This window comes from Pristiophorus japonicus, chromosome 4, assembly GCF_044704955.1.
Source record: "Pristiophorus japonicus isolate sPriJap1 chromosome 4, sPriJap1.hap1, whole genome shotgun sequence".
Taxonomy (NCBI): Eukaryota; Metazoa; Chordata; class Chondrichthyes; family Pristiophoridae; genus Pristiophorus; species Pristiophorus japonicus.
This window is the reverse complement of record NC_091980.1, coordinates 191,657,044-191,671,696: the sequence shown is the minus strand read 5'-3', so window position 1 is coordinate 191,671,696 and position 14,653 is coordinate 191,657,044. Positions and strand designations below refer to the sequence as shown.

Here is a 14,653-nt window from a genome sequence, read left to right as displayed (position 1 = left end):
CCTTTTTATTTTTACGCCAGCTAGGGAAGTAGTCTGACAGGACAATGGTAGCACTCTCACCTCGGTGTCAGATGGTTGTGAGCCCTACTCCAGAGACTTGAGCACATAATCTATGCTGACATTTCAGTGCAGCACGGAGGAAGTACTGAACTGTTGGAGGTGCCATCTTTCGGATGATGTTAATCTGAGGCTCCGTCTGCCCTCTCATAGAGCAGGGGAGTTCCCCCGCTATCCAGGCCAAAGTTTATCCCTCAATTAATACCTGAAACAGATTATCTGGCTATGATCACAATGCTGTTTGTGAGACCTTTCTGTAATCAAGCGTGACTCCTCTGCGTGAAGAAGCTTCCCCTCAAATCCCCTCTGAACCTTCCAGCAACCACCTAAAAACGATGCCCCCTCGTAATTGACCCCTCCACCAAGGCTGTACATTTCCTACATTACAACAGTGACTACACTTCAAAAAAAGTACTTCATTGGCTATGAAGTGTTTTGGAATGTCATGAGGTCGTGAAAGGCGCTATATCAATGCAAGTGTTTTTAATTTCAATACAAGAATCCAGCATTTCCTAAAAGTATTGAGTTGGAAGTGAAGGCTGTGATAAATCAAGGCTATCCTAAATGAGTAGATGTGGAAAGAAATACACAAGGGCATGCAGTTTTTGCATGATTTCCGCCCAAATATCAGCGTCGTCTGGGTGGAATCGGTTGAAATAGCGCTAAAGATTGCAGAATTTTAACTAAGTGCCTTGCGCCCAAAATCACTCTACACTGGAGTATCCGCGGCCTTTTACACAGGTTCAACAGTTCATTCACCCGAAGCAGTCCCCGCCACAAAACTGCTCGGAATCCTGAGATTCCGTCAATTGCGCCTGTTCGGGGGTTTTCGTCACACTATACCCAGGATCTCGGACACACAGGCACCTGTAGTCCAGCATTAATCACCTGCGCTTACAATGACTAGCACTTAATTGAGCCCTGACCCAGGTCTTGTTCTCCGGCTGCTGAAATTACTTTAAATTCAGTTTAAATTGGTCTAAATTCTGTCAATTACAGAAGAACAGGACATACCTGTGTGACTTCAATTGGTCATAGGTCATATGGACCAAAGGCCAATCAAAGCAGTCAATTAAAAAGCAAGACTAAGAGCTTTGAATCAGTCAGTTGAAGACTGGCTAATTTCCTGCCAATTCCACCCTCTGTGTGATGCTGGAGGATGCCCTGTTCCAGTCAACAATCACTTACGATCGATACACTGCTTGATTGCGCTGATTCATGGGAGATTTAACATTTGTATTTATGCTAATGAATTTGCAGAGACCCAAGCATGACTGCACCTCGGCAAGACCGGTTCAGTGTCCAGCACATTCTGCTGATCGTGCCCCTAGTGGAAATGCCACGCCAAGGTGTTATGACACTGGATTCCTCAGGTGCGCCCCCTAAGTCAAAGCCACAATGAAGTACAGGTTACCCAAAGGGTCATGAAGCACACTTCAGATTCTTTCAATGGGTTGGGCACTGCATCGGTTTGGCTGAAATGATTGGTGACTGGAACAGGGCATCCTCCAGCATCACACAAAGGGGTGGATTGCCAGAAAATGAGACAATCTTCAATTGGCTGATTCAATGCTCTTGGTCTTGATGAAATACATCCCAGGGTATTAAAAGAGATGGCGGAAGTTATAGCAGATGCATTCGTTATAATCTACCAAAATTCTCTGGACTCTGGGGAGGTACCAGCGGATTGGAGAGCAACTAATATAACGCCTCTGTTTAAAAAAGGGGGCAGGCAAAAGGCAGGTAACTATAGGCCGGTTAGTTTAACATCTGTAGTGGGGAAAATGCTTGAAACTATTAAGGAAGAAATAGCGGGACATCTGGATAGGAATAGTGCAATCAAGCAGACGCAGCATGGATTCATGAAAGGGAAATCATGTTCAAACTTACTGGAATTCTTTGAGGATATAACGAGCATGGTGGATAGAGGTGTACCGATGGATGTGGTGTATTTAGATTTCCAAAAGGCATTCGATAAGGTGCCACACAAAAGGTTACTACAGAAGATAAAGGTACGCGGAGTCAGAGGAAATGTATTAGCACGGATAGAGAATTGGCTGGCGAACAGAAAGCTGAGAGTCGGGATAAATGGGTCCTTTTCCGGTTGGAAATCAGTGGTTAGTGGTGTGCCACAGGGATCAGTGCTGGGACCACAACTGTTTACAATATACATAGATGACCTAGAAGAGGGGACAGAGTGTAGTGCAACAAAATTTGCAGACGACACTAAGATTAGTGGGAAAGCGGGTTGTGTAGAGGACTCAGAGAGACAGCAAGGAGATTTGGATAGGTTAAGCGAATGGGCTAAGGTTTGGCAGATGGAATACAATGTCGGAAAGTGTAAGGTCATCCACCTTGGGGAAAAAAAGAGTAAAAGGGAATATTATTTGAATGGGGAGAAATTACAACATGCTGTGGTGCAAAGGGACCTGGGGGTCCTTGTGCATGAAACTCTTTTTGAGTTTACCTGAAAAAAACATAAACATTAAACCGTGCCACCTGCCCTGGATGACACAGCAGACATTTTCAAGGCCCCTTTTTTTTTTCCTTTTTTGTGTTTTTTTTTTGTTTTTCTTTTTTTGGGGTTTTTTTTTGGGCGCTAAAATCACATTTTTCCAAGTGCCCCCTATAAAAGGGGAGGGGGACACTAAAAGCACCGGCAATTAAAACAAATTAAACTTTAAAACGTAAAATCAAATTAAAATTTGGTTGCCGGGCGTGATGATGCACTCCAGTCCCTCCGGTGCCCACCTCTCGCGGAAGGCCGCGAGCGTACCGGTGGACACCGCGTGCTCCATCTCCAAGGACACCCTGGACCGGATGTAAGAGTGGAAGAGAGGCAGCCAGTCAGGTTGAACGACCCCCTCGACCGCCCGCTGCCTGGACCGGCTGATGGCACCCTTGGCTGTGCCCAGGAGCAGTCCTACGAGGAGGCCTTCGGACCTACCCGCTCCCCTCCGCACAGGGTGCCCAAAGATCAGGAGAGTGGGACTGAAGTGCAGCCAGAATTTCAGGAGCAGCCCCTTCAAATAATAAAACAGGGGCTGCAACCTTGTGCATTCCATAAAAACATGGACCACGGACTCTTCCAGACCGCAGAAATTGCAGGCGGCCTGGGAGTCCGTCAACCGGCTTAAAAATTTGTTGCACGGCACTGCTCCGTGCACCACCCTCCAGGCCAAGTCCCCGATGAATAGTGGGAGGACCCCTGCGTAGAGTGCCCTCCATCGGGGACCCCCGCCTCCTCCGGACGGCAAGATGGTACGCCATGGCGTGTCCGGACGGCTGGCGAGGATGGCAAAGTTGAGAGTGTGCAGGAGCAGCCCGTACAGGAAATCCCTCCGCGCGGAACTGAAAGGCACGGAGGGGATTTCCCCGAGGCGGCTTCCTTGTGCATGAAACTCTTTTAGAGTCTACCTGCAAAACATAAAACATTAAACCGTGCCACCCGACCTGGGTGACACAGCAGACATTTACAAGGCTCTTTTTTTCCTTTTTTTGTTTTTTTTTGTGTTTTTCTTTTTTTTGGTTTTTTTTTGGGCACTAAAATCACAATTTTTCCCCAGTGCCCCCTATAAAAGGGAAGGGGACACTAAAAGCACCGGCAATTAAAACAAATTAAACTTTAAAACGTAAAATCAAATTAAAATTTGGTTGCCGGGCGTGATGATGCACTCCAGTCCCTCCGGTGCCCACCTCTCGCGGAAGGCCGCGAGCGTACCGGTGGACACCGCGTGCTCCATCTCCAAGGACACCCTGGACCGGATGTAAGAGCGGAAGAGAGGCAGGCAGTCAGGTTGAACGACCCCCTCGACCGCCCGCTGCCTGGACCGGCTGATGGCACCCTTGGCCGTGCCCAGGAGCAGTCCTACGAGGAGGCCTTCGGACCTACCCGCTCCCCTCCGCACAGGGTGCCCAAAGATCAGGAGAGTGGAACTGAAGTGCAGCCAGAATTTCAGGAGCAGCCCCTTCAAATAATAAAACAGGGGCTGCAACCTTGTGCATTCCATAAAAACATGGAACACTGACTCTTCCAGACCGCAGAAATTGCAGGCGGCCTGGGAGTCCGTGAACCGGCTTAAAAATTTGTTGCACGGCACTGCTCCGTGCACCACCCTCCAGGCCAAGTCCCCGATGAATAGTAGGAGGACCCCTGCGTAGAGTGCCCTCCATCGGGGACCCCCGCCTCCTCCGGACGGCAAGATGGTACGCCATGGCGTGTCCGGACAGCCGGCGAGGATGGCAAAGTTGAGAGTGTGCAGGAGCAGCCCGTACAGGAAACCCCTCCGCGCGGAAATGAAGGGCACGGAGGGGATTTCCCCGAGGCGGCTCAAGTTGTGAGGCGCCGGCCCCCGAGGGAGGTTCCGGGGTTTGGTTCAGAAGGATGAGGGGTGATCTTATAGAAACATTTAAAATCATGAAAGGGATAGACAAGATCGAGGCAGAGTGGTTGTTTCCATTGGTGGGGGAGATTAGAACTAGGGGGCACAGCCTCAAAATACGGAGGAGCCAATTTAAAACCGAGTTGAGAAAGAATTTCTTCTCCCAGAGGGTTGTGAATCTGTGGAATTCTCTGCCCAAGAAAGCAGTTGAGGCTGGCTCATTGAATGTTTTCAAGTCAAAGATAGATAGATTTTTAAGCAATAAGGGAATTAAGGGTTACGGGGAGAGGGCGGGTAAGTGGAGCTGAGTCCACGACCAGATCAGCCATGATCTTATTGAATGGCGGGGCAGGCTCGAGGGGCTAGATGGCCTACTTCTGTTCCTAATTCTTATGTTCTTATTTTATTTGGCTTTAACTGACTGCTTTGATCTGCCTGAGGTCCATGTGACCTGTGACCAACAGTCAATTGAAGCCACCCGTGTGTCCTGCTCTGGTGTAATTGGCTGAATTTAGACTAATTTAAAGTCATTTAAAGTAATTGCAGCAGCAGCAGTTGCTAACTAGGGACTTCCCTCCAAAACTATTAGCCCCATGAATGCAATCGGATCTGAATGGGATATTGATTGTATCCCACAGTTCCTCGGCACCTATTCAACTTATTGCGACTTTAGGTAAAAGCCAAAAGTGAAACATCAATTAAAACTGAACTGTAGCATAGATTGCAGAATGGTTCCTCTGGCTCTGCTATAGAATTATTTTGTCCTCAGATTGTGCCATCTATTTTCAACTGTAACAAATACAAAAAAACTGTGGATGCTGGAAATTTGGAAAAACAATAACCTGGAAAGTCGTCAAGTGTGGTATAAATATTCCTAACACAACCGTACAGGACTGACATATTGTAGTTGGACTTAACTTTTTCTTTAAAATTACAACTGACATGTTTGTGCATGCTGCATTCGTGCCACATCTCAATTCACACAATAGCTCAATTTTTTTAATTAAAAAAATTAAAGACTTGCATTTATATAATGCCTTTCACCCAATGAAGTACTTTTGGAGTGTAGTCACTGTTGTAAAGTGGGAACCGCGGCAGTCAATTTACACACGGCAAGCGCCCACAAACAGCAATGTGATAATGATCAGGATCAGATAATCAGTTTTGTTATATTGATTGAGGGATAAATATTGGCCAGGATACCGGGGATAACGCCCCTGCTCTTCTTCGATGGGATCTTTTATGTCGACCTGAAAGAGCAGACGGGGCCTCGGTTTAATGTCTCATCCAAAAGACAGCACCTCCAAAAGTGCAGTACACCCTCAGCACTGCACTGGAGTGTCAGCCTAGATTTATGTGCTCAAGTCCCTGGAGTGGAACATGAACCCACAACCTTCTGACTCAGAGGCAAGTGTGCTATCCACTGAGCCACAGCTGACACTATGTATTCAACCCTAGAAATTCCCACTGGTGTTATTGCAGAGCAGTCCATGTGGCCTGGAATAGATTTTTTTTGACGTTGCCGCCAAAGCCCGAGATAGACATTTAGTGCCTGCTGTTGCCTAGTTTATAGGGGGATCACACCGTGCACTGCAGCGACCAGGAGTCCCAGCCACAGGAACAGCTGAGGGAGCAGTGCTGGAATTAATCCAGGCATCGTTCAAGGTCAATGGTTTCTACACAGCAAGAGAGAGAGAGCGACAAGGAGGCCAAGGCACCGACAACAGGGAGGTTTGAAACAAGACAATACAAAGTGGAGAAAAGCTGCTTTAGGGCCATTTTTAATCAGTTTCTTGTTTTCAGATGGCAGAAGTGTTCCTTTGAAGGATGTGGGATGGGGTGGTTGTACCTCACCAGAATGTTTGAAAGGTTTTACGCAATATGAATGGAGTGAGGAAATAACTCATCAGAAGGGAGCACTTAAATGGCAGACTCGTTGGTTATATTGTAAATGGCCTGACAAAAGGCACAAGAATTTGATGATAAAGATAATTAGATCTCCCGGAACACTGCCCGGGGATAACTTCTTTTTATTCATTCACGGGTTGTGGGCATCACTGGCAAGGCCAGCAATTATTGCCCATCCTTAAGTTGTATGTTCAGCCATGAACTCATTGAATGGCGGTGCAGGCTCGAAGGGCCGAATGGCCTACTCCTGCACCTATTTTCTATGTTTCTATGTTTAAGTGCCCTTGAGAAAGTGGTGGTCAGTCACCTATTGAACTTCTCCAGTCTGTGTGGTGAAGGTACTCCCACAGTTGCTGTTAGGGAGGGAATTCCAGGATTTTGACCCAGCGACGATGAAGGAAAGGCGATATATTTCTAAGTCAGGATGGTGTGTAACTTGGTGGGGAACTTGAAGGTGGGAGTGTTCCCATGCGCCTGCTGCCCTTGTGTTTCTAGGTGGTAGAGGTTGCGGGTTTGGGAGGTGCTGTCAAATAAGCCTTGGTGAGTTGATGCACTGCAACTTGTAGATGGTACACACTGCAGCCACGGTGCGCCGACGCTGGAGGGAATGAACGTTTAAAGTGGTGGATAGGATGCCAATCAAGTGGGTTGCTTTGTCCTGGATTGTGCTGAGCTTCTTGAGTATTGTTGGAGCTGCACTCATCTAGGCAAGTGTAGAGTGTTCCATCACACTCCTGACTTGCGCCTTGTAGATAGTGGAAAGGCTTTGGGGAATCAACAAGGGAGTCACTCGCCTCAGAATACCCAGCCTCTGGCCTACGTTTACGTTTACGGTCAATGGTTACCCCCAGGATGTTGATAGTAGGGAATTCAACAATGGTAATGCTGTTGAATGTCATGGGGAGGTGACTAAATGCTCTCTTGTTGGAGATGGTCACTGCCTGGCACTTGTGTGGCGCAAATGTTACTTGCCAGTAATCAGCCCAAGCCTGAATGTTGTCCAAGCCTTGCTGCATGCGGACATGGACTGCTTCATTATCTGAGGAGTTGTGAATGGAACTGAACACTGTACAATCATCAGTGAATGTCCCCACTTCTGACCTTATGATGGAGCAGCTCAGGAAGATGGTTGGGCCTAGGACACTTGGGCAGTAACGCACTGTGTTATATGTGTAATATTATATTATTTATGTTAGAAGAGGAAAAGAGAAAGAGTAGTGCGTTCATTTTGTTCTGTGGCTGACAATTATTGCAATTGTCTCTTGCTCCTTTGTCCGGACGTGGGACTGGGAGCAGTGGAGTGCGTCCTTGGGGCAGACTGGATCTGCGACTCTCACCCTTTGCCCTTTCTAGCCAGTGACTATTTGAAAATCAGGGGAACTTCTCTGCTGCAGGTGGTGTGGTTAGATAGCTCTGCTAAAGATTTGGGGATCTCCTGAAAAAGCTGCTTTGTGGACTCCACATAGGTTACATCTGACTTTCTTCTTTGTTTATTACACTCTCCTATCTTTCTGTTTCTCTCCTTGTGGTTCCTACTCTCCTTAATATGTGCCCTCGTCTGATTTTCTCTCTGTTAGCGTGGTCCCAGGTCCCTGTTGTCATCCCCTTCTCTCTCTCTCTCTCTCTCTCTCTCTCTGTTTATCTGTGCTGCGGCTGCTTGTTCTATTACCCCAGGGTTCATTGCTGACTCCGTCCTGTTTCAGTCATCTGCAGCGACTGCCCTTTCCACTTACGATATCCCGCAACGAGAACGGAGCGGCGAGAGCCTGAAACAGAGCCACGATGTCATGGGAGGCAATGGGCTGGAGAGCAGACTGTGGTCAGAGCCGGAACCAGCAACAGAGGAGGGCTGTAGGGTGGGGTGATGTGGGATATGGGTGAACCCTTCAACATAGAGATACCCTTTTCCTCCTGCACATGTGTTCTCCATGTTGGGCCTTAGAACACTGGGTGTGAATTGGGCTCGCCCCTGGAGTACAAGGCTATGGGTGGGGGTAGCACTATCTGGTCCCAACACACAGCGCACCACAGTTTGACAAGGTAGTTCCAGTTACTGGTGTTGCGAGTTGTGCAATATGATTGGTGAGTCCCAATAACTCATTAGAAAAATGTACGGATCCTCAAAAGCAGATGTTCAGTATAGACTTTTTTTCCCCCCATTAAATAGATGCAGCAGCGCCTAACATGTGCATGTGACCTCCCACAAATGAAATAACAGAACTATAAATACTTCTGAGCAACCTAATAATGAACAGTCGTGTGCTCACTCCCACTATCGGGAAGCGTCAGCTGTAACCACGGCAACTCCCTTAAGCATTTCCGAGTGCCAGCAGCATAAAAATAGAAAAAAAATGTCCCCGCTATTAAGCTGATCCCAATTCCCCCTCAAAAAAAACTTCTAACCGCCAACAAGATTACACAAATGCTGTTTGATCAATATTGAGCCAAACATAATTCTTCAAGGTCAATACCTAATAACAAGCTCAAAGCTGCATTCCTTTACTTGTAGCCTCTCCAGTGAGCAAATTACAGGACATCGACCTCCAGTACAAATATTCCCGAACTTTCCAGGGTATTGCAAAACAGAAAGCGATCACCATATAAGCGCTAGTCAAACTATGACAATAATTTGCTTCATGAGGTTGTTTTACATTTTTTTGGGTCACGAAGAAAAGCCCTAGAATGCAATACCCACTATTCGGGAGTTACATAGTTGCTATTGCTCGCAGAAGGAACATGCGTTTCAGATATGCCGTCACATAATTTATATGTAAACAAATTAGATTTGTCATTTCTTGAGTAGCATTCAGCTCTCCGGTGGTGACGTGAAGAGGAGCTTACGATCACAGCTTATCTCATGCACAGAAACAGCTTTCAGGCAGTTCCAGTAAACTGAGCGGTATAAACAGGATCGTGGTTATTTTGAGGTTTATTCAGTAAGTTTGACCTATAGCTCACTCAACAACAACCTGCATTTATGTAGCGCCTTTAACGTAAGTCACAGGGCGTTTCACATGGGCGTTATCAGACAGCGAGCCACATAATATTAGGATAGGCCAAAAGCTTGGTCAAAGAGGTAGGTTTTAAGGAGCACCTTAAAGGAAAAAGAGGAAGAGTGCGGAGAGGTTTAGCGAGGGAATTTCAAGGTTTAAGGGGTCCTCACGTTGTTTCAACACAGCTTTCTGTGCTCAAACAAGCTGGAGGATGTTAGTGCTGAGAAACCGCACTGGTAAATGTCATCTTCAAACACTCAGGTACAGCACAAGCAAGTGCAGAATAAATTTCCCTCGACTCTGTCCCAATGTCCAACACAGAGAGGCAACCCAACTGCACCAAGCATCTCCTGGTTTCCACATTTACAGATCGTCACACAAGAATCAAAGAGTACCCATGGTTAACGTTTCATGATAAACTGCAAGATAGGTTTCAAGATCATCTGAGCCGCCAAAATGTTGACACTTAAATGCCCAAATCCTTATTTTCAAAAATACATACAAAGAAAATAAATAATGCCTCGTCCATCTGTTCAACAATAACATGTGGCTGTGGACCAATACAAAACTCGCGGTGTGCCAATTGGCGGCGGGAACGAGATGTCAGAAATGATACAAGTAATGTCAAGCTGTTCTCGGCCGGCTGGAATATTTTGTGGGATTTATTCGCTACATACCAATTTAATTCCGTGCGCAAAACTCGGGATAACTGATATGACTCACGAAAACAAACAGTCGGAACAAATTTCACATGTGTGTGTTTTGGGGACGCAGTAATAAGACGGTTGAAAAGGCATCCTGGTGATGCAGTGCTCGATATAAAGACCTGTCGTGTGGCTTTGAAAATTACTAAACCACACTTCCAAATAATAAGAAAACAAATCATCACAGATTGGAAGGTTAAATTAAAAATGGAAAAAGCTTAAATTGAACAAACTTTCTATCCTGTCAATTTATAATTAACGGGTTATCCTTTGTGGAAACAATGACTGGTGAACAATCATATATAAACACAAATTGTGCTTAAGTTCGACTGAGAGATGCATTGTTCGTTTAGAAGCATAGTCTGAAAAAGTGGCTAGGTATAATTTACCGTTACACTGAGCGTGCACAGTTACACTCTCGGAGTGACACGGTCATCCTCTATAGTGTTACTGTGTTGCTGATATTGCGGGGGAGCTCATTTGATGTTGAGATTGTAGAGTGCATTGGCTAGTTGCTAAGTTTAGGTTCATAAAAACGCAGAACCTCTCCGTTTGACTCACTAGTACTGACGAATTTCTATAAGTTTTAATCTGCTGCGGAACCAGGCATTAAACGGCATTTTTGGCATTCTCGGTGGTCTTTGTCCAATTGCAAATATCTGTTTTATTGACTTTCTCACATATCTGCTGAAACAGGTACTTGTGGTGAAGAGAATTGATATAACATTTCTTCGAACACAGCGGGCTGCCTCAATCTATTTTCCCACAAAATAAGGAAACTGGAGGATTTAAGGTGCTTTAATAGCCTCCTTTCACCTTGGCAGCCCCAGTCTGTCATTGATGGCTTCCACCTGCACGGAATGCCAAAGCTCGCAGTGTTCATTTTATTTAAAATAGATCTATCATTTATTATTTTCTTCCCTCCTCCCCGCTTCCGACGGTAAAATCGGCACTAGGAAGGGGGCTGTATGCAATCGCTCCCAAAAAATCAACATATATAATTCGATTCCAACCATTAAAAATCGCCAAAATCCCTCCAGGTCTGTGCATAAATCTCACTCGAGCACGTCCTGCTCCTGCTTCAGCACCACCGCTCGGAACAGCGCACCGCCCTTCGGCTCCACGTTCCAACCACAAGCAATTTCCCAATTTAACACACGTATATATTAAACGTTAACGCTACACCGTTGAAACACTAGCTCAGAAGTCTTATGCAAAAGCAAACGTAAGGGTCCAACGTTACAATCACTCTATTTCTTCAATGCCCTCCTCTCCCTCACTGAAATGCACGTTGGAAGATCTTTGGACAATAAAGTGGCAACAAAAATTAATTAAACGTTAAGAAAATAATCTCTGTCTGAAACCGCACCAAGTGATTAATATCTACTACAGCTGTCAGATGTGGAGGAGCGAGGAGCTGCTGACGGCTGGCGGGAACCCTGCAAGCCACCAAGCTCCTTTGCCCTTCCCACCGCTCACATTTCCCGCCGACAACAGCCCGGCGCACGATATCTGCACAAACAGCCGCTGCAACCATGCCCGGGTGTCTCCCCTCAGACACATCCCCCGGGCACACCCGCTGGGCAGGAGGCTCCACACCCGCTCCCCTCACACACCCCCCGGGCTGGAGGCTCCACACCTGCTCCCCTCACACCCCCCAGGCAGGGGTCTCCACACCTGCTCCCCTCGCACCCCCCCCCGGACAGGGGGCTCCACACCTGCTCCCCTCACACCCCCCGGGCAAAGGTCTCCACACCTGCTCCCCTCACACCCCCCCCCGGACAGGGGGCTCCACACCTGCTCCCCTCACACCCCCCGGGCAAAGGTCTCCACACCTGCTCCCCTCACACCCCCCGGACAGGGGGCTCCACACCCGCTCCCCTCACACCCACCGGACAGGGGGCTCCACACCTGCTCCCCTCACACCCCCCGGGCAAGGGGTTCCACACCTGCTCCCCTCACACCCCCCGGGCAAGGGGCTCCACACCCGCTCCCCTCACTCCCCGGGCTGGAGGCTCCACACCCGCTCCCCTCACCCCCCCCCCCCCCGGGCAGGGGGCTCCACACCCGCTCCCCTCACCCCCCGGGCAGGGGGCTCCACACCTGCTCCCCTCACCCCCCCGGGCTGGAGGCTCCACACCTGCTCCCCTCACACCCCCCAGGCAGGGGTCTCCACACCTGCTCCCCTCACACCCCCCCCCCCGGACAGGGGGCTCCACACCCGCTCCCCTCACACCCACCGGACAGGGGGCTCCACACCCGTTCCCCTCACACCCACCGGACAGGGGGCTCCACACCTGCTCACCTCACACCCCCCGGGCAAGGGGCTCCACACCCGCTCCCCTCACACCCACCGGACAGGGGGCTCCACACCCGCTCCCCTCACACCCCCCGGGCAAGGGGCTCCACACCCGCTCCCCTCACACCCACCGGACAGGGGGCTCCACACCTGCTCACCTCACACCCCCCGGGCAAGGGGCTCCACACCCGCTCCCCTCACACCCACCGGGCAAGGGGCTCCACACCCGCTCCCCTCACACCCACCGGACAGGGGGCTCCACACCCGCTCCCCTCACACCCACCGGACAGGGGGCTCCACATCCGCTCCCCTCACACCCACCGGGCAAGGGGCTCCACACCCGCTCCCCTCACACCCCAGGCAGGGGGCTCCACACCTGCTCAGCCCGCGGTAAATCGTCCCCCTCGGGCCGCAAATCCCAGGCCGCTCCCCGGACCGGGAACCTGTTCCCGAGGCCGAGCTCCAGGCCGCTCCCCGGGCTGACGCGGGCTGAGATTATCGCCGGGCCCCGCGGTGGGGCGACGGGTCGGCGGCCGTCTGTCAGTCAGAGGCTCGGCTCGGGCAGGGAAGATCCCCGATTCACTGCTAACCCGGCCCGACCCTGAACTACACCCCGGAGACTGAGGCCCGGCCTCCGCTTTCCCTCTTCCGGGGGCAGGCGGGCTGAAACACCGCGTCGCCAGCCCCGGTCAGTACACCGCCACACACAAGCACCGCATCCCGGGCCGGGAGAGCGGCTCCGAGCCCGGGGATCAGGTCCCGGTCCCGGGCCGGGAGAGCGGCGCCGAGCCCCGGTCGCACAGTGAAGAGACATTGAAGCAAAAGGCAGCAGATGGAGCCGCGGATTGGGGTTAGGGTGAAGGCCGGCGGCCCGGTTACCTGTCAGCACTCCCACTCGGATCTGGTGGTTGTGGTTGGTTAAAAGTAGCCCCTCAGTCGCCATGTTTACAACTCCGGGATCCGGCAAAAGCCTCCGAGCAGCAGCGGCACACGACGCGTCCGGAGGCTGCAGCAGCGGAGCGCAGACAGCATCGAGCCGCACTGCCGCTCACTGACAGGGAGCTGGAGCTGGAGCTGCACCGCCACCGGGCACCGGGCGGGCGAGAACTCACTGAGAGCTGGCACTGCACTGGGCGCCGTGCATTCACTCACTGAGAGCTGGCACTGCACTGGGCATCGTGCATTCATTCACTGAGAGCTGGCACTGCACTGAGCACCGTGCATTCACTCACAGAGAGCTGGCACTGCACTGGGCACCGTGCATTCATTCACAGAGTTGGCACTGCACTGGGCACCATGCATTCACTCACAGAGAGCTGGCACTGCATTGGGCACTGCACATTCATTCACTGAGAGCTGGCACTGCACTGGGCACCGTGCAGTCACACACTGAGAGCTGGCACTGCACTGGGTACCGTGCATTCATTCACTGAGAGTTGGCACTGCACTGGGCACCGTGCATTCACTCACTGAGAGCTGGCACTGCACTGGGCACCGTGCATTCACTCACAGGGAGCTGACAGTGCACTGGGCACCGTGCATTCACTCACAGGGAGCTGGCACTGCACTGGGCACTGTGCATTCACTCACTGAGAGTTGGCACTGCACTGGGCACTGTACATTCATTCACTGAGAGTTGGCACTGCACTGGGCACCGTGCATTCACTCACTGAGAGCTGGCAGTGCACTGGGCACCGTGCATTCACTCACAGAGCTGGCACTGCACTGGGCACTGTGCATTCACTCACTGAGAGCTGGCACTGCACTGGGCACCGTGCATTCACTCACAGGGAGCTGGCAGTGCACTGGGCACTGTGCATTCACTCACTCACTGGGAGCCGCACTGGGCACCGTGCATTCACTCACCGATAGGGAGCTGCACTGTGCATTCACTCACTGGGAGCTGCACTGGGCACCGTGCATTCACTCACTGAGAGCTGGCACTGCACTGGGTACCATGTATTCACTCTGGGAGCTAGAGCTGCACTGGGTACTGTGCATTCACTCACTGGCTAGAGCTGCACTGGGTACTGTGCATTCACTCACTCACTGGGAGCCGCACTGGACACCGTGCATTCACTCACTCACCGATAGGGAGCTGCACTGGGCACCGTGCATTCACTCACTCGGGAGCTGCACTGGGCACCATGCATTCACTCACAGGGAGCTGGAGCTGCACTGGGTACTGTGCATTCACTCACTCACTCACTGGGAGCTGCACTGGGCACCGTGCATTCACTCACTCACCGATAGGGAGCTGCACTGGGCACCGTGCATTCACTCACTCGGGAGCTGCACTGGGCACCATGC

General features: G+C 50.5%; 1 protein-coding gene across 10 annotated transcripts in view; it reads right to left on the bottom strand.

The window, feature by feature from the left end:
* The window catches only part of LOC139263213 (gephyrin), a 903,368-nt gene extending 889,661 nt beyond the window's left edge, over positions 1–13,707 (bottom strand). For 2 of the 10 annotated variants that reach the window (XM_070878953.1, XM_070878963.1), the window contains exon 1: positions 13,223–13,707. In XM_070878953.1, coding sequence (XP_070735054.1) covers positions 13,223–13,286 — 64 coding nt within the window. In that variant the 5' untranslated portion in view covers positions 13,287–13,707. The remainder of the gene's footprint in view (positions 1–13,222) is intronic. The other 8 variants (XM_070878956.1, XM_070878955.1, XM_070878961.1 and 5 more) reach the window with 6 other exon arrangements.
* Positions 13,708–14,653: the final 946 nt, after the last annotated feature.